At 36.1% G+C, this 21,787-nt stretch overlaps 1 protein-coding gene across 8 annotated transcripts in view; it reads left to right on the top strand.

Annotated features, from left to right (window-relative positions):
* LOC115456390 (protein roadkill) overlaps nucleotides 1-21,787 on the top strand; it is a 55,721-nt gene that overhangs the window by 29,211 nt on the left and 4,723 nt on the right. For 3 of the 8 annotated variants that reach the window (XM_030185421.2, XM_037440619.1, XM_030185424.2), the window contains 4 exons: nucleotides 5,369-5,404; nucleotides 16,144-16,312; nucleotides 19,651-19,988; nucleotides 20,932-21,173. In XM_030185421.2, coding sequence (XP_030041281.1) covers nucleotides 5,369-5,404; nucleotides 16,144-16,312; nucleotides 19,651-19,988; nucleotides 20,932-21,173 — 785 coding nt within the window. Of the gene's footprint in view, nucleotides 1-5,368; nucleotides 5,405-16,143; nucleotides 16,313-19,650; nucleotides 19,989-20,931; nucleotides 21,174-21,787 lie in introns of those variants that run through there. The other 5 variants (XM_037440620.1, XM_030185425.2, XM_030185422.2 and 2 more) reach the window with 3 other exon arrangements.

Below are 21,787 nucleotides of genomic sequence, written 5' to 3'. Positions count from 1 at the left end.
CTCCAACTTCATCGGAGGCGCGCGCGTTGGTTGACCCATTTTGTGCGTAACGCGGCATAGTGCGTGAAGGAATCAATGATGTAGCAGCCGAATCTCGAGGCCTTCGCAGCGCTTCGCTGATGAGTTCGGATCTGTGTCAGGGTCCTCCCCTGCGCGGTCCCTGCGCCCTTCGCGCCTCTCGCCACCCACACGCAGCCCCTCGGTTCACCCGTTTAACTTGAATATTTGCCCTGCGGCTTTCTTACTCCTTTGTAATGATACTATTGCCTTTTTGGTTCAATCATCATCACTACGTGTACCTACTTTAAACTTTTGTCTGGTGACATTTAAAATCTTCTATTTCCGCGCTATTATTAGTTTATTATACCGCAAGTCATATCGGAGACTGACTTAAAATGTTTCTGGTTTTGATAAAGTGATAAACACATTGGTGTTCGAGTGCCATTGAGTAACGGCAATGAACAATTTTTATTTTTGTTACAAAACATTTATAAATATCATATTTTAGATATTCGATTTAGCCCGATTTTAATTCTTTATTTCCGTTCATAAATATCAAAAGTATAGTTTATTAGCATATAGCATTAAATTATGAGTAAATAAATGTTTCCGTATTGTATATTTTCATAATATAATATTAAAAGGAACGGGGCGAGTTTAGTATAGAAGGCGTTACAGTGTTATCAACGTTGTCGATAAATTCAGATCTGAATGGTTGCCAAGTTCCAAAGCATATTTTTTTAAAATTATTGATTTAAATTTAATTGTTACGTGTCTTTTGATATTGATTTTGAATCATTTTTGTATTATTTCGTATATTTTTTTTTTAATATACCTAGAGATCTGTCTTTGTGCCAAATAAGTCATTAGAAAGTGGTCTAGGAGTGGGAATTTAGAAAATGTAATTTCTAAAATTATAATATATAAAAGAAACTATAGCTGTATATTATAGAAATATTAATTAGAAATCTACATGTTTAAGAAGACGTTAGCCTACCAAAGTTACCAGTACATACTTGTATGTACTCATGTGTTTCTGACTTACGGGGAAGTCGTAAATATCTCTATGTAAATATAGTCAATGTATCATTTTATTCTTCTGCGAACTTGTCTGACAATTTAATTTGAGCACTATAATAGTGCTAAGCATGAAAGGTGTTAAAGGTTCGAAATGTGCACATAAAACGCATGTTATTTTTTTTAGATGTATTTATTACCACTACAAATTTTGTAATAAAAAAAAATCTGAGTATAATCTTTGTGCCGTTCTTTTCAATTAAATAAATATAGGTAACTATTAGTAAAATATTTATGTTTATTATCAATAAAATGTAGAATGCTTTAATCACATTTGATTCGTTAAGTAAATTAGTGATAAATTTAATCTTCCGGGTTACAAATAAATATCGAGGCTCCATTCAAATACTCATACACAATGAATAAAAATGAGGTTCGGGTTAGCGTTCGAGTGGTGACCGGCCTTTGCAGCCGATTTACCTTCGCAGCAGTAGACAGCGAAGTTGGCATTGTCGCCTCGATGCCAATAGGAAGCAAAGCGGCCGCAGATCGCTATTGGGCTTAAGGCCATTTTCAATGCACCATCTTTTACCTTGTGCTCTTTATTACACAGCGTGACCCACCTACGTTGTCGGTTGTAACTGTGAATGAACAATCATATTATGCCCCACTCAAATCAATCGTTTAAGTCAATGTAGTTGTTTGAGATGATATGGCTATGATATGTTTTATATTTAAAGAAAATTCTATGAATGCATCTACATGGTAAATACTCGATCTGAATGTACAGTGTACACAATACTAGTTATGTATAATGTATATATCTGCGTAAAACAATTACCATTATCTCAGCGCGCACTGAATCGGTTGCAACCGTAGCAATTTGTTATTCCCTGGCAGATGGTGATCAACACATTGTTAAGATGTAGGAAAGTAGAACGGGGGCGTCAAATTCAAGGTCACGGACGTGGCTGAACAAATTTATTTTGAACGGCCAACTTTAGCGTTAACTTCAATATTGAGCTACCTTGAAAACCACACATCTCGTGTTAATACAAGAGGATGTCGTTAGTTGATTTAAGTTAAAATTATTATTTTACATAACTACATAAAAGTCGTAATATAGACGAATACAAATCTTGAATTTTAGTATTTGATACGGAAGTTAGGATTACTTAGGTAATAAAATGTGTTCATACTATAGTTCCTTTTACCTGTAATTTACTTACTTTTTATTCTAATTGTTGTTTTCTTATAAGTTATTTTAAAAACCACATTATAGTCAGTTTTTTGTAGCAATAGTATTTACCATAATTTTTTGTTGAATATTTCCTAACATGTGTACGTATGCCAGCAAAGATTGAAAGTGTACGTCCGCCTGGGTAGTGTGCGCGGCCTCAACCGAGTTTTGTCGATGCTTTCTCGAGCGGCGAATCGGGTCGCGTTCTCGATGCCTCGTGCTGTGCTGGCTGGCTGGTACCGACCGCCGGCCGCCGACCGGCGAGCGTCTAGTGCCGAACACACTGTCACGCTGGGTTCGAACACGCACACCGAAAGCCGTCGCACGGCTCGCGAGAATGCTGTGCGCACACACCACACCTACACGATCCGAGATGTATTGTGTCAGGGCTAGTTAATATCTTTTATAAATAAGCAACACCAACTGGTGACAGCATGTTATTTTGTGCAAAATACAAATTAGAAAGAATACATTATTCATTATTTAAATGCGTTAAAGTAGGAATTTTAATATCACGGTTTGTTGGATGGCAAAATATGATTTAATGCAGAGTTTGATAAGATACATATTAGCAGTATATTTTTAATCGATCGATAAATTGTTATGCACAGCAATATTGTAGGTGTGTTTGGCCATCAAACTGTTAGATAGAGTATAGAGGCGATCGACAGTGACGACCCTCGCTGATGTAGGAAGTGCGATCATACAATTTATATTAGGCTGAAGTCAAGGTCTTGCCAATCATTTTGGCCATCTAATAATTCACGGGACAATAAAAGTAAAGGCCGAACCAGTTTCGCCTTTTCAGTAACCGTTTTGTCAGAAACACGGTTGTACGTTTATGATCTACATCGATATCGGTCGTATTTAGCAATATGAATCGTAAACACGGCTTTATATCTGTTTGCATATTCATGGTAAAACAATGTAGAACGCGTTGCAGTAGGGCCGAGGTGGCACAGTTTCTTGTTTGAGTTATAAATCAATCTGTCCTAGTTAGATTAGCTTCTGCAAACGGCATTTTATATCCATTGATGTCTGCTTTCCAATATCCGTAATTCTACATATCGTAGAGTTGGCCTGTGTCACGTGTGGAAGCAGGCCGAGCTCGCGTTTAGTTTGCTCGCTGCTGCGTCCCGCAAGTCGCAACCTTCACGTACGTGCTCTTACATAACAGTCTCGCGTAAATTCTTGCTCACATCATTCTTTGTATTTAAAACGTGTTAAGTAGATACAGACGTAACAATTTCAAAATAATCTCGCGAATAATATATATGTGTGTGTATATGTATATTTCCCCACGTACGCACACGTGGCCTGGAGACACTTTCAATATTTACCATACGATTTGCGTACACTACGAGTTTATGTAATGTGTAGCATATTTTATCAAATAGATTATATTTTTATTATTAAGGCAAACATAACTTCACGTCAGTATAACATTTCATTAAAGTATAGACTTGTATAAAATAATTTAATTTTAGCTGCATTAATTAATATTTATTACCATAAATCGATCTTTAGTGTTTAATTAATATTGAAAAATATATATATTGCAGGGTGTTTTTTCTTAAATCCCTCGGAGATATTCGATTTTTGATTAATGAAATGCATTTAATATTTCGAAAGCTTTGTAACAACATTTAAGTAAACAACCAATACACTGGACGCCCTATTATTCCGCCCTTTCCTACAGGGCTTCAACATTTTATTATTCCTCATTCTATATGACATAAACTATGGGGTTACAGCCACCCTTTTAAAATACACTGTGTAATTTGTGTTCATTTCTGTTTGACATAACTTACATAATTAGACGCGACGTGTCTCGCTAAATAACCAAACCAAACCAAAGCTTTGAAATATAACTTTCTATCCGATTGCAAGGCTCAAGTATCGACTCATGCTCGTGACGAGGTTTGTGTAAGAATTACTACGTGATATGACCTTACAAATTTGAACTTGACAAAAACACGTTAACTACCAGGGTTTCATATTTTAATGTTAAGTGTGTATACCAATGTTACCTGGCAGTAGTAATTTTAAACCTTAATATGCAACATTAGAGGAGATTTTATACGTCACCTTAAAAAAATCGCGAAGCAGTTGGATTGCACAATCTCTCGAACAGCTTTGACAGTCGCGTATAACGTTTTATTGATCTTCAATGAATACTTAAATAAGTTTTGACAATCTTCTTGTTGTGACAACTGCAAATCACAATCTATATTGGGGTTGCTAAAACTTTATTCCATTTATTTATTTCATATGAGTATTCAGGATAACCTGCACAGCGAAATATCGCCACGCGACATTTCTTCTGGCTATATACTATTAATACTGTACCTAAGCGTCTTCTAAATCGCATAGCAATAATTGCTTTCGGCCTTGGTGTTTACTGTATCCGTGAAATAGAAAAATAACCAATAATTTTATTTGTCTGCTATTACAATTTTTTCCCCATTATAAGTATATTCTTACGCGATTAAATATCGACGCAAATTCTATCTGATAGTGCGGCGGGCATCTACAACATTTATCCTCCATAACACATTCGCGCAAAAATAAACCCTCAACGTATCGCGTAATCGCGCTAATGCGGATCAAACTACATTTTTTCGCGCGCAATTTAAAACTCCATTGCCATACCGTGCACTGCCACTTCTGTGTGATTCTAATTGTTACAGAATGGCGATAAAAATATCTCGCTGTTATTTTTCGCAGTGCGGGGTATTCCTAATACAACAACAGTTATGTTTTCACGATTCTGCGCGACCGTGATATCGATGCTTTTTATCATGGTACGTTAAAGTAATTCTTTAATTATAGTTCCTGCAATCGTATTCTTGCGTGGCTAACGTACACGTAATCTGAAAATACTCGTATATTTGAACTATTGAAGCGCTAACGTTTCAGCTACCCATGCTTCAGTTTATAAATTGGCCGCACGGCCTCGGCCTCGCTCGTTACTTCCGCATCGCGGCTTATCCTCGCTCAGCTGTGCCCATGATAATCTTTTGTGCTGCGAGCCTTGATCCTAGACCTTCCCGCCAAAGTCACGTGTACAGTCCATACAATATTAAAACCATATTTTGATTTCCTTTCTAGGTATAATCAGCAAACCGCGCGCTCCTCTTGGTTGAAGTACGTAATGCTTTTTATTTTTAAATAATTTACATAATTGTAAGTGTAATTTACATTTTCACATTGATAAAGTTGCGTTGTAGACAGACCGACTCCAAAAGGGCGGTATCAATGTTTTACAGAAAACCAAAATGTAGTAACAGCTTTGTTGCTGGTATTTGTGTAATTAGCGAGATGGACAGGGGACCGAGCAATTACTCTTTTCGTTAAATATATGAAACATTCCAATGAATCGCACAATGCAATATAATACTTATGCTCAAAAAACCAACCTACACAGACTGGCGATAGCAACAGCAGATGGCTTGGCGATAACTGTGACTGTTAAAATTCAATGCAATAATATGTGAAACGTTTTCGATTTTACACTTGTGAATATTTATGAAATGCATTATAGCTAGTTGTTGGTGTAGTTGTTCATTGAGAAGTGGAGCGCGTTAACATCGGCATTATTGGCCACGTGCAAACAGGTAGGCGTGAGCGTCCACGTCACAGCACCAGCTTGCGAAGGTCGTGACGTAGTTATCTAGTCTCACCATTATTCAGTTTGTCCGTCGTTCGAGTCCTCGCGAGGCCGAACGTTCTATTGCTCGACAACTGAGGTTATATGCAATTTCATTATTCTGTCTCGTTTCCTTAACTTCAAGATCGCAGACATAGCGTCGTTGACTCTTGCACTTAAGAGTCTAACAATAACCTGATTTAAAACCAGGAAGCGTAATATAAAGGCGCAGTGTCGTCGTCGTAACGCGAATGTTCGACCTTAACATTTTGTTTCGTAGGTCTTATGTAAATATCAATTTTAAATTTTACTTCCACATATTCACAGCTAATGCATAAGACTTAGTTAGGAACAACTTTGAATTTTCTTTCATCGAGGTAAATTATTACATAACAAATTATTCAATACCAGTCTCGTAAAAAAGGAGATTTGCAAGAATCAGCCTTATTGTATATGATTTTAAAGTCATGTTAGAGCTAAAAATCTTTGAACTTTACATAAAACGGTTGTAATTTAAATAGGATTTTTATATTAAATATAAATTAATTAATACGAAAATTCTGTTCTTGTTACTATAGAGGATGTCCAAAGCAGGGTAAAGTGGAAATTGCTTAGAACAAAAAGGCACATCCTCGAAATAAATTCGTATAACGCCAAACATGAAATATAATAGAGCCATTGTAACTTTTTCGAACCAATTTATTTTTATTCACTTACAACTTATGATTCAATTTTGATCCAAAATATTGATGTTCAATCGTGCAAATAGATTACGTAGCCATGTACAAATTATTATTACACATACACACATACAACTTTTTTATTGATCGTTCATTGATTATTGTTATCTTTCAATGTCACAGTGATAATTTTTTATAGTTGTAGGTACCTACTTATTACGTGCCTATAAGAATATGCGAATATTAGAACAAACAGTTCATTTCAGTGTATTTATTTAAAAAACACACTTCAAAGTTAAATTTATTCATGTAATGTTTATTTTAAATTATGAGGCTTATCATCTAGTATACAGTTTGTATGAAACATCATTATTTGTGTAATAAAACCAAGTATAATTCCGCATATATCCACATACATAAATGTATGTATAAAGAGGCACGTTTATTTACTTTGTTTAATAATATATACGCATAGCTATTAGTCAGTCTATAAATACATGTTTAGATGTCTCGTGGCACTTATAGAACTCTACATTAACGTATGGATTCGCACTTGAGAAACAATTTATCTGCATTAAATGCGGAAACGTTAAGTTGCATTATGATTTACGAAGAATATTTTCAAAGCATACTTACTAGCTGATGGTACGTAAATTGTATGCAGATTCTTTCGTTACATCTCTATCGATAATGAATCTTCATACTAGTTATCGATTTTTTTAAAGGCCAGTAGGATTATGGTATAGGAGTTATTATGCACTTTATGCCGGTTTCTTGTCATAGTTAAATCGGTGAGCCCTTTTACCCAACAATCACAAATAGTATCGCCCATTTTTGTTTTAGACAAAAATTGGTTACAGCGCTGCGTAGCTCTACCGTACAATTAGGATTATCCAATGTGATATAGTATATTTTTTTCATAATATCTGAGAACCAACATTTTTTGTAGTACAGCGATAATGGTGGGCTTGTATCTGGTTGGAGCGACTGCAGCGCACGCGCACGCCTACTGTCTCGCCAGTCATCTCGTCACGTTTGCGTAGCATGTGTAACGTCGTACCGCGGTCACCTTGCACGTCCCCGCACATCTCGGACAAATAGAGGTGGTATTGGGTTTAGTTCCGCGTTCGCTTTCACGATACATCTGCAAATATCGTATCTGACCAATGTTAATTTATTTTGCAATCAGATTCATCATTATTGATTCGATTCAATCGTATAATTACAATATTTGTTTTCAAAGTAAGGATCTATTGGCCAAAATTTGGCAATGTTTGTTTTGCCAAAACCCCTTACGATAGTAGCGATTTTCTTTACTAAGTATTGTTATAGAAACACAAATAAATTCTCTATTTTTTTAAGATAAATTTGGGTAACTTTTAACTGATTTTTTTTCCGACCGCATACAAATGCCGCTGAAACTAGACGAACCCGATTTCTAAGTAGGTTTGTCACAATGTATATTTTTCTAAACAAAAAACGAACATAAAACAAAATGTATTACCGTTCTGTCGTCGTTATTTATGCAACTGCGTTTATAAACGATTCCAGTGCACAATACTCACCCGAAACCACGCGAAGATAGCATGTCTGTGATTTTTACGGACATAACATATATTTGGCAAAGAACACAAATTTTATTGTGGGAACACGTCAAGTAGTGTCTGTCGCCAATAAGATCCAAAAGGATTAGTTGAAATGTTCATTACAGAAGCGCGTATGCAATGATAGTATGGATCAGAAATATTGGATCCCTTTAACGGAGTTTTAATTTTCGTACATATTGTGAACCTACAAACACATATTTATGTAAGTTGAAACTTTTGCTATGTTACACTTAGTCGAGACCAATTGTATATCGTATAGATAAAATTATTGTTGAAATTATTGCTAACTTAGAAAAAATACGAGCAGCCGAGTCACAGGCCAAAGCTAAATAATGTGCGCGTTGAGGAAGGGGTAGGTAATAATAAATTTCCCAGAAACTCTTGGCATTGACATTCAGTAGTTATTGTTGTATTTCCAACGGACTATGGAACGATGACGGCTGGCGCAGCCTTGAATACATCATGTGTTTGATTATTCCACACGTCACACCTACAATTTGCGCTGTTTGCACGATGCCCATCTCACATGATCGCTATTTTTGTTACCAGTAACGATATTTCTTCAATTCCCGTTCTGTTTGTACATTCCAATTCACATAATTATTTGTCATACAATATTGCTATCAAATGTGAAATGCATTGCAATACGGTGCAACGCCATCTGTCCGTGGTCATTCCCCTATTATGCCGTATGACAGCCACTTTGTAAAGATTAGTTGATAAAACAAACATAGTAATTATATACAGGGTGTACTATGAGACAAATTCTAAATAAAACTGGGTGGTTTAAACACATCTGTATAATATTCTAGTTCGATTATTTTTTATTGAAACGCTTATTGACAGCGTTTTATATTGATTTTTGCTTTTGCCACTTGTTATTTATCACACGAATGACATAGACTCAACAGGAAATAGCTAACATGTTTCAATATGCTTTTAAGAACAAAGGGTTTATTTAAAAACAACAAACTTGTCAACGGATCACAACACATGAAAAACAAATGGTATCACGTGACCTACATACGCAATAATACGTAATTATTCATGTTATGTTTCGGGTTGCGTTCGCAGGCCACTTTACAATTTTTAGGGCATTTTATGGTGACTAGGTTTATCATTGAACCAACCTCGCCCTCCATACGATTGTTGCGTCACCGCCGGACATGATACAATACGTCTATTATTAAAATGTTCAACCGACGGATCGTCGTTTACTCGTATTGTGATATAAGATGTGACCTCGTGTCCACTTAGTCTCCACTTCAAACGTGTGTGCCTGCCATGCCTTGTGTAAAGACGTACAGTGCAAATTATAACAGCTCCAAGATCACCTTGCAATCAAACAAATGCTCTGAATTTAAATATTTTGAACATAAATTGAATATAATTTGCGGTCGACCGTCATTGGTTGATGTACCAATAATAAGTCTTCTCGACGGCTTAACAATAAATCTAAAGTACATGACCGACCAGCAGCTGCAGGTAAAACGGGTTTTTAACCAGCGGCGCGGCAAACGGACAATTGGATCACCAAAATTATGAATGATCAGCGTCACTCGTAAAGTAAAAAAAATCAGAATTTGGGTTGCTGATGCTTCACTACGGTTTTCTGAGAAATATGAGTAATATCGGGGTAGAAGTGGCGCATTGCGTTAAAGAATAAACTGACTATATAGTGGCGGATTTACCTGATGTCAATAGTTTCAAGATCAAGCTGAAAAGTTATCGATACAAAACCCATATTTTTAAAGCTAGTGGCTGGTAACTTGACGCATCCTGACCCGTACAAGCACTCGGGCTAGACTGTTTATTGGGTTCGTCGTTCATTAAATGGTTTTAGTAATGAAATAAATCGAGAAATGTATATAATTATTATATTATATTGGAAATATAATGAGGTGAACTCGTTTAAGACCAAACAACGTAGGACATAGTACATGTTTTGATGAAACAAATAATATGCTTAATGAATTTGATTACAAAATAAATAATAATTTAATCATCGTACAGCATCTTTACATTAGTACTAATTTTTAACTGCATTTGAAATTGGAAATGTTAATGTTTGAAGTGTGTTTGCAATAGCATGTCGTATATCGTAAGATTGTTTACTCGAGGTAAACAAACCGTCCTTCAGGTCCCAGTCGGCTCGTCCTCAGGGCGTCTGAGTCACAGCACGGCGTCGTCGTAAAGAGGGCAATGCTCACTTTGTTACCAGCCCCTCCCCACCCCTGCTAAGACGATGCAGCGGCGACGCACCGTTTAAAAAATAAAATCGCTCACATGCGTATCAAGACGCTCGTTACCTTTCGTCCTTATTCTGATTCCATTGTCTCGTCAACTGTCGACCATTATTATTGATTGCGAATTTATGGTCGTGCAGTGGCATTGTCATTGTTTCCATAGCCTCGATGTGAGTATAACAAAAAACTAATTGAATGATTAAACTTTATAATTACATTGTCATATTCGTATGAATTAGGCGTATAGCAGTCATACAATTAAAGTCAAACTTGGATCACTGTGTCCTAAATTAATCGAATGTCAAATATGATAGTAGTTCGTTGATATCGCAAAAATATAGGTATTATTAAAATAAATTTTATGTAAATACATACTCTAGAGTTATAATTGTTAGTTTGTAAAATAGTCTTGTAGTCCTAAAACGCTTTATCTTAACGGTATTGTGTGATAACAACATGGTCGTCTTATTCAATATTATTTAGAGAAAATATATCAACATATTGAAAGTTATAAAGCTATAACAATTAATATATACCACTTTTAGCACTCATTGTAGGAACACAAGGCTACGACAAACAACATATTTAAACAGTAGACAATTATTATATGCCCATGCATATACTATGAAAAAAGAATGTATAACAAGAATTTGTTATCTAATTGCAATCCAAAAATTAACCACAGATCTCAGTGATGCGACGACACGAGACGCTTTGACTTAAATATAGAAGAGGATGCGAGTAGGTCGGATGACATCTATAATAAGACCACGGGAGACTGATGATACATACGGTGAATATTGCCCAACGATTCACGGGTTGTTGACTTTACCAACCTTTAACTTTATCCTAACTGCGACGTGCTCTTTGCGGTTTAATAATAAACCCCACTGCACTTATATGAAATCGATTTAAATATGCAATTTATTTACAGCCGAAATAAATGTTTGGAGTATCATCAGTAACTACATTTATATCAGTGACGAATGAAACGGGTGTTGGTGACAAAAACTATGTTTTACAATGTGTTTTTGCGGCCAGCTCGGTGGTCCTACCTGTGTGTGGTCCGACTACTCGCAAGCCCCCAAAGTGACCGCAATAATCTATCTTCATTATACCACATAGTGTCACAAATGAGCAACGTGAACGTCTCATCTGGAATCACTCGACATTCGTTTGCGTAACAATGTCCTCTTTTTATTTAGGCCAAAAGTAATAGATGAGTTGATATGATTCACCTATTGTTAATCGTCATAGGAGTGGTTTACTTACTGAGGCAGAATGTAGGTCGGTCGGGCCGCTCTATTTGTCACAATGGCAAATTGTTGATTGACCTCGGACGAATCGTTGCGGGTGCGATAATCTTATCTGTAACAAAATTAATACAGAACTTGTCCACCTATGAAAAGCTTTTAATGCTGGCACCTGCAACAATGTAACTAGAAACTCGCGAGCATTAAAATCCCGCAGCCGTCTTGTCTTGAAATTATTTGTTACTATACATTTTATACCTAAGTTTAACCTAATTTAATAACAAATATAAAACAGCAGTTCAGAAAATGTTACTACTATACTTTACTGCTGTTACCAAGTAGAATATTTATTATGTTAACTAACTTGATGACAACTAAATAAAAGCGAAGGTATCTTGAATATTAGATCTTTGATAACAAACCTTAGAATAATGTGAAAAACATTATATCAAAAAGTGAAACCTATTCCAAAATATACTTACAACAAATTATAATTGTATTATCATACATAGTCGATTACTATTAACCAAGGTTCTAATCTATTTCACCAACTTTACGTCGCGTCGAGGTGCAATCAATCATTATCATTAATATTGTAGTTATTATATTGTTCTAGAACTAACATCTGGTTAGGTTAGGAGCTTTATTAATCAAAAAAGGCAGATTTTATTTATGGGTTTTCAGTATTCTTTTGCAGCCAATATTATATTTTATAAACGTTTTTATTTTTACTCTTTATCGATCATATTATGATCACAGGCAAATACTTATGAGAAGAATTATGTTTTGGATGTTGTAAAATACCGTTGTATCTAGCAAATATTATGCTTATTATTATTATTTTGATGACTAGGCATTCTGCTTATTACATAACGAGACATCGAGGCGATAAAACTACACACATAAAAGTACTAATTATATTAAATAATTAATTGTAATATGCTCCCTTTCCCTAATTCAGCGGAGATTCTTCGACGCGTCACTCGTTTTCAGTTTCTAGGTCGTACCGATTAATTCACTTAGCCTACTTTTGTTTAGTGCTGTGACACTTTTTTTGTTTGACATACATAATTTCATAGCTCGATCGCAATTTCAGCTGTTGCGTCCTCTATCTATTACGAATAAAATGTACCATTTATTATTATTATACCCAGCGTACCTTCGATGAATTAACAGTTAGAATCACCGAATGCCTTTAATAACATAGTTTTTATAAAGATTGATAACATTTTCAGACTATATGCAATCTATAAAAGTTTATGTTGGTGGGTCAAATGTAGTAGTAGACTTGCCCGTGAGTATGCTAGAGACAAAAAAAAGAAAAAAAAAACAGCTAAATGGACAACCTAAGTAAAGAAGTCAACTAAAGGCTGTTTACACTGGACAGTTCATCAAACGCAAGACTGCAGTAGATAACGGAATGATGTACCGTCTGGGAAAGAGGAATTAACCACTTAACAATTATTAATAACAGATACCAGCACAGACGTATGAGTCTAGAATAATTTCTATTTACCTAGTGCCAATTGAAAAAACTGCATAAGCCAATACTGTGTCCAAATGAAGAAAATGGTGCATTGCCAATATTTGTAACATAGTTTTTGGGTTATGTCCAGCGTCATTTATTTTAATTCAACATTGCTTTACACAATATTAACGGAACTAAAAAGACTGCCTGAACTATAGATTTTGCTAGACCAATACTCAGTGGGAAGTGTAGACCGTACAATTACCAGTATCTATCGACTTGCTTCCAAGAATAACACCCTTAATATCGGCTACTATCAAGTTGCCTATCAAGCGAGAAATTACAAGTAACTTGCAACTCTACGCAACTGGTCCCTTAAGTTAACACGTCGCATAGAAAACACGATCGCCTCACATCAATAGGGAACAGAAAATCGCCGAGATTACGAACGAAGGGTAACAAACTTAATCGTGAATAGTCTTTGTGTAGCTCTTCAACGCAGCAGGTCATTTCTACCTTCTCCATATTGTGTAGACCAGATTCTTTCAGATCGCTAAGATCAGTCTCCATCATGCACATTTCAAGTTGTCCGTGTTATTTTGTCTGTAATGTTATTGTTCATCATTGGTTATTGTGCATTGTTCAATCACATGAACAAATTACATATAATATGTTAAAGGATGCTCGTCCTGCTAACAGGCGGGGACTGGGCTACAAAACGCAGCTTGCGTAGTCGGATTACACGTACGTGTGTTCACAAAAAGCGACCGCACGCCAACTGTGAGCGGATGCATTGCGGTGATGAAACTGACACAGATTCTAACGCGTATTTGGTAATCAAAATACAGTTCGTGAAAGTCTCGCAGGACGGCCATATCTCGCGCATTGTGCATGTCCCACTTCTGTAATACTCTCGACATTTTGACGGCACCAAAACCCAAAATCAGAAAGACACTTATGCATAACTTCTTTAGCCGAGTTGCGATTGTTCATTAACACAAGTATATATACATTAATGTGTGCGTAAGCTATATGTGTGTATTCGCGTCCCAGATTTGGGAAGCGAAACTGCGATCGTTGATTGGCGTATTACGACGTTGCTACATTTTCGCCTTGCATTCAATTCCATGAGAAGTTGCAGGTATTGCCTAGCGGCCACTAGGTCAATTGTTAAAATTGTTTTTTACCATTTATAAATTGAATTTCAATAATACTCGTTCTCATGTCGTATGAATAATTTATGAAATGTTGTAACGCGAGCTAAATCTTGTGTGTCTACTTATGATGTATTTAATATTCTCTTGTTATGCATCAATGACAGTCAATGTCAAAGTCATTATGTACCTATATTTTAAAATCTTGCTGAGCTACTTAGGAATTGAGAGCGCCCTCGCTATTGGAATATTTTAAATTGCCTATTTATTGTAACTGAAAATTTAATATTTTAACTCACATTATATCTTTAGCGTCTTAATTATGTTAATTGTGTAAGTTAAAAGAAAATGGGCAGAGATTATTAGACACAGAGTAGTTCATGCTTTCGTTAATAATATAATAAATGATTATACCCTATTGCATCATTAACCGATAAAGATATAATATTGTTAGCACGAATTGTAATATAGTCTACATATTGATAATGAATATTTATTTTATTGCGAGCATGTGTTCTGTTAGTTCTGATGCAAAATAAAATGTGTTCGAGGTAAAAATGTTTACTGTTATATTGTTATCACTTATTATTTTCAGTATAAAAAAATATGTGTTGACACTTGTTGTCTGCAGTTTTAAAATTATACAAAAATCTCCGCAATAATCAAAGCAATAAACAAACATGTGTGTGTGTGTGTAACTTAGAAAATTACTGATTTAAATAATTTTAAGGTAAGAACTGTATAAGATGATCGTATAAGAGAGATAGGCAATCCATAAAAACACATTTCCACTCACTGAAACTATTTTATTGTAATTTTATTCGTTTAGTGAGAAAAAAATATATTTCATTCCAACTCTGGAAGAAACAAAACGTATGGAAATGTCCCTTACGTTAAATAGTTTGGTGATAAGACATGAAAGAAATTTGTGTTTTTTTTTTTTAACAAACAGTTTATGAGCTAAACTTTAACTTCTACTCAATATGACGCCTAGATTGTTTATGATTTTTACAAAAAAAAAAAAAAAACAAATAACCATCCACAGCGGATAGTAAGGAAAGATGGCCATATTTGATCGAGCCGAGATGGCCATATAGAAAAAGCATAAAAAGACAATGTAGGTAATATGAGATTGTAAATGTTTATTTATTAGGATTATGCTTAGGAATAGAATTATTGTGTTAAAAAAAAGTTGGTGAAATGCCATTTTATTGTAGCATTACGCATAATAAATGAAAATTAAAATTTTGAAGCACTCAGTATCTTTCCCTAATCTTTTTTATTTTCCTTTTAATGCTGGCAAAGTGACAAACAACCTACGAATAGTCCAGAAATAAATTTAACAGGAAAAAGTAGATTTACAAATTGACCATCACTCCTCTGCCATTATGGTCATCTCTCCCAGGCACACTGCACAGCCGCGTGAGATGGCTAATGATAACTTTGAAGAAAAATATTTACGAGGTTCTGCTATATCACTTTATTTTTCTTACTTTCTTAAAGTTCAAAGCGTAATTAAATATTGATCTTTGTTAATTTATAATGTTATTTTGAATTCCTCTATTTGAGCAGTAATTTTTATTCCCCTGTCGCATCGCCTCTCAGTAACGCTTACACTTACTATTCTCAGTCTGTCGATTGTCAATTATGTTTAAATACCTTAAATTACTAATGGACTTACCCGGATTAACCCCTACTGGATTAACCCGGACAGGCGTACTTAATAGGTAATATGTAAATAAACCATGGTTTAAAGTGCATAGGTATGTAAATGCATTTCAGATTTCCCCGTGTACATAAGTTAGAGCGTTGTGCGTGCACGTTTGCAGGCTCGGGTCGGGCAGCGAGTGCGGCGGTGGCGGGTCGGGCGGCGGCGCGCCAGCTCCGCAGTCGGCGCGCGTCTCCTCCAACGGCGCCGGCGGCATGGCGGTGAGCCGCGTGCCCAGCCCGCTGCACGACGGGAACACGCCCGTCGCCGAGAACTGGTGCTTCACACAAGTAAATATTAATATCTTCACTATCAACATGGTTTATGGGTTCTTTGCTTTGTAGCGGAATGTCAACTTATGGCCAATGTCACCAAACCTAAGCACTTAACTATACATTCTCATCAAGTACATAATGGCGTTTTCTGCGTAATTCACCATAGCGTTTATGGCAGTAGACTTTATAAAGTTCAGAAACCAAGTATAACAATATTAGCTGTAAATAAACCAACAACATACACTGTCCCAGGATCAGCATAGAGAGCCAAACGATCGCGAATAAAACTCTTTGGTGGGTTTTATAAAACTTAAACACTATAGTGTTTCTTATGTTCGATATCCTGTGATACTTATAATATATACCTTGAAGCAATGGATTAAGATAAACCCTACGATGCTTCTGTAGTTATTTGTCAAAATCAATCAATAAGGAAGAGTGGGCTCCCCAATGAAATAAACTATGGCGCTACATGAATAAATATATAACTACTTCGTAATCCTGCGTTGTGGCATATTCGGTTACATTTTTTTTCCAATACAAGATTATTCAAATCACAAATTAGCTTAGCTTTGTCAGTGCAAGTGGCCTTTAGTTGATATGTTAAACCTATTCTATATATTTCCACAGAATGCGGATAATCTCATAATAATTTAAACATCATCATTTAATTAATAACTATTCATTTACATTACAATTAAGTCATATTTCATCATTCTACATTATTACTGATTGCTCTTAAGTGTAAGCCAGTACGATGCATTTCCGCGTGCGGTATGTTCAAATATCAAATGCATAAGTATTCGTAGTAAAGTCGTGTTATCTGCAGTCAAATTGAACTGCATACGCCCTGTGACTACACAATTGCAGCTGACGGCACAACTACGTGAAGATATCTCGCGGCAGCATTAATAGAGCGAGTACACCACTATCGTGCAACCCGTCTGATTTTTTTTGTCATTAATTCTTTACATGACTTTTTATTACAATAATAGTATGCAATTATTTTACCTAAAAATCAAGCATAATCTTAATTGTAAAAGTAAGTTCAAAGTTAAGACTTCTCAAGAACTTGCTGTTTCTCCAGGGATTACTGGTATTAATTAGTAAGTGATTAATTAGGATCGCCACGTGGAGCATCCTTATGATATAACATATTATAGATAACGACCTCGACCTACACAAACCCCGGCAGACTGCCGTCTATATAAATTCCCAATAGGCACATCGAGTAAAGTGGTCGTAAAAGTCCACGGCCGATGTCGTAAATAATTTGTATGAGCCAAAGTCATTCGGCGCTGACTTAACCCATGTAAGAAGTAAGTGATAATATTGTTTACAGATAGCATTATCGTGAACTTGAAACATTGCGCGCATATGCAGATTGTGTTAACATGTACATATTTAAAAACTGTAGGAAGTACGTGTCGAATGGTCGCGCCGTTTGTCACGTTCCGTGGCCGCGCGCTCACCGCTCGTGCGGTTGCGATACTCGATAGCCACTTACCTACGCAACGTGGCAAATCATCATTGCAATCCTATTGCGCGATTCAAAACCATATGATGACGATTTTGAAAGTAATCTACCTATCAACCTTCACACTTATCATTTAAGTTAAAACAAAACACGTCTTGATGCTACGGACATTTATATAACAATTTTTGTGTGTCCATTATCGATGATGATAATAATGATATTTGATGAAAATATATGTGGTTACTCTTCCGTCGAACTCGAGAGATACGTGTGACCGCTCATTTCATTTTTTGGAACAACCGTTGCGTGCTCTAGCTAACGACCCGATGTTACCTTTTTGATACTTTTTGTCCAAAAATCTATTTAGTTTGCGAGCTATAACGGTAATTTTTTGCCTTTTACGCGGCGTAGCGGCACCTCGCTTATTAAGGTCTCTTTCAATTTTGACAATCACTGAACTGCTGATGAGTCGAGCTAGGAAACACCTTGGAAATAATAACGGTACAAACTGCCAGCAAGTAATAAATAATGTTAGTTGTGTAATTGTTTGAATAAACATTAAGGCAATTGTCGCTTCCGTGTTGTGAGACTACTTTGTCAGCTCGGAGCATCGAGCACGTGTCGATTCAGCGGCACTCTGACGCCGATACACGTGTCGTCCTGCGATAATTACATTCGCCTGTACACGGGAACTTGTCCATAAATACATTTGCACGATATCGTCGCATTTGAATGTTGTTTTTACCACAACATTCAATTGATTCCTACACAACGGTTAAACGGGTTACAGTTAGAAAATAATATTTTGTTCGATAAAATGTTTTAAATGTTCCTTTTATCACACTCCACTTTTAGTATTTAGTATCAGGATGACAATGATTGACCCGACCAATGTAGAACAATTAGTTATAATTGATAGATCGATTTTAGTCTCTTTACGTATTGTTAATGAATAATTTTACTTGTCTTTAAGTAAAAGTGAGCTAAGTTAGTGTGATGGGTGGGTGTAATTTGCAAACGGATGGTATCTGTGTGGACGAATGCGCGGGGATGATGCGGGCGGCCTTGGATCGGGTCGGCGACCGGGCGAAGACCTCACCAGCACCGCAAGCCAAGCAACGGTCGGGGGCAACGACCAGCGGCGCCCAGTTGCGCCCGACGCTCTATGTGTCTATTCCTCCTGACCTTCGCCGTAATCCACGTCGCCACCTCGTCCGAGCCTCGCGGAGGACCCTCGCCGCGTAACATGCATGATATCGAAATTCGCAATACACGATAACCGTAATCACGTATTTATCGGAGATAGATGCTTTAGTCGATACGCCTGCATTAACTCAATGTCAAAGATCCCAATGCATGTTGCTGTGTAGCGGTATAAAAGACTCGTGTACATGAGATGTCTCATAAAAAAATCACCAATTACATTGTAACCTTGAATCACCAACAGAATACACGTTGCGAACAGTAAAGTTTCGCCATAAATAAGTCGTTAAACGCATGCTCAGCAGTATTCATCACTGTGGCTTGTTTGTTTTCTATTGTGGCTGTCAGCGGGGCTATATTAGTGACATAACAACAAAAGATTCCGGAACAAGTTGAATTTATGATTTTGGATGTTGGTGGAAGATTTATTGTTCAGGAGAGGTCGCGTCAGGCGACTGCACGAGAACACGCCTTGAGAAAGCCTCCGTTTCATCCATTGATTTATGTCCATTCATTATTTATTGTCTTTGTGCATATGCCTGAACTTCGAGTACCGACCTGCTTCTTTCTGTTTTCTTTTATTGACAAACTCCTTAGAAATAATCTGAGTGCCTCGTACTTATATTTTTGCATAGAAATATTGAAAAATATAATGTTTTGTCTTTTGTTTCAGGTCAAAGTGGTTAAATTTAGTTACATGTGGACAATAAACAATTTTAGTTTCTGTAGAGAAGAAATGGGTGAAGTGTTAAAATCATCGACTTTTTCAGCCGGTGCTAGTGATAAGTTAAAATGGTGTCTCCGCGTTAACCCTAAAGGACTAGACGAAGAGAGCAAAGACTACTTATCTTTATATTTATTATTAGTGTCGTGTAATAAATCAGAAGTGCGTGCGAAGTTCAAGTTTTCAATATTAAACGCTAAGCGGGAAGAGACAAAGGCGATGGAGTCACAGCGAGCGTACAGATTCGTACAAGGCAAGGATTGGGGATTCAAAAAGTTTATCAGAAGGTAAATTTATAACTTTTTAACGCCCTGTGAATTCTATTTTTTTTTTGTATACTTTCAAGTGGATTTTTGTATTACTTTACACATATTTAGTAGTGTTGCCAGGGTCAGAAATTTTGCATTGGTTTGGACTTTCGAATCGTTGATGACTGATTTCTTTCTATTGTCTCAAGAATGTATGTTATCGATAGTCTTAAAAAAATGATTAAATGTACACTAATGTTAATTTTTACGGATCTTTATATCTCAACCACGTCAGAGAGGCTGAACGTATCTGGATGAAATATGGCACAAAGATTATAGTTTGGAATAGAATATAGACTACTTTTTGTTCCGGGAAAACATCGAGGTACTTTTATCCTGGAAAATTTCAAGCGGACGGAGTCGCGAGCATAAGCTACTGTATTATAAAATCATTATAGGTAATTCATTGTTTCAAACTTGTTTTCTCGGCAAGATTGAGTAACAGAAGCAGATCTGAAATAAAATGATTACCAGTAAATTATGTTACTGACCCGTCTCTAGCGATTTGAATCTTCTTACTGCACTGTTACTGATTTCATTCACCTCTGAATATTTGTACAAACCTAAAAGCAATTTCCTGTGTCTTAGAAATTGTATTGCTTTAATTTGTAGAACAATTGTTGAAATTGCGACTATTAACTCACAGTCTGTTTTATGTCAAATTTATAACTTCCAGGTGTTTAGCAGTATTTTTTTTATTACCTGTATGTGCGTCTTTCATTAGTTGCCTCCGTTATTGTCCTCGGTTAAATAGAGTTCAAAGTTAATAACTAATTGGCATACCTATGAGGCAATTGCTCGACTTAAATATCTTTTTCTATATTTAAAAATTAATTATACCTTACTTTATCAAAATATTTTGCAGACCAATATACTCGAGGTGTCTTAAAACCTTTTTTGACGAAGCTATTGTTTTTTCCAGAGATTTCTTACTGGACGAAGCGAACGGCCTCCTGCCCGAAGACAAGCTGACGATATTCTGTGAAGTGTCAGTGGTTGCGGACAGCATCAACATCAGCGGGCAGAGCAACGTGATCCAGTTTAAAGTACCAGAATGTAGATTATCAGACGACCTAGGCGCTCTCTTCGACAATGAAAGATTTTCCGACGTCACGTTAGCGGTGGGTGGCAGGGAGTTCCAAGCGCATAAAGCTATATTAGCAGGTATGTGTCCCAATGTGTTTCCATAGGTCATTTGTATGTCATTCTTGTATAAGGAACCATTGCACTTTCATCAGCAAACATTGAAATAGTAATACAGATAGCGAAACTTGGGAGTATTACACCTCTGCCAACCCTTGAAAATGGAATAAGTAATTTTCCTTGTTGTGTTATGCTACGTTCATATTTATGTATTCCAATCAAATGTATTACGACTCGCCATATCATAAGTTCATTACTTGAAATTTTGCTGAATATTGTGCATGAAATATTTAATTCAAAAATAAAGTACAATTGTTTTACAGTTTTAGACTGCATGCGTCATGTTCAGGCACGATAACAAGACATCCTAACTATGCCAATGGAAATTCCGCGCTGTTTTCCTTATAATAATTCGAATATATGCTTTGTTATGTAAGTTTAGCAAGTCGAAATCTCAGGACGCAGTTAGTTAATTAATTTATCTATTCACAAAACATATTTTATAGTTAGATTTCGTTTAGATAAATGTAAAATATATGAGGAATATAATGTATGGAATAATGTTGTTAATAATTTTATTGTTATTGCGTCGTTCTGTTTTTAACCACAAACTACTTTATTGAAGTGCGCTGACA

This window comes from Manduca sexta, chromosome 20, assembly GCF_014839805.1.
Source record: "Manduca sexta isolate Smith_Timp_Sample1 chromosome 20, JHU_Msex_v1.0, whole genome shotgun sequence".
Classification (NCBI taxonomy): domain Eukaryota; kingdom Metazoa; phylum Arthropoda; class Insecta; order Lepidoptera; family Sphingidae; genus Manduca; species Manduca sexta.
Note: the sequence above shows the minus strand (reverse complement) of the source record. Positions and strands in the feature narration are given on the sequence as shown.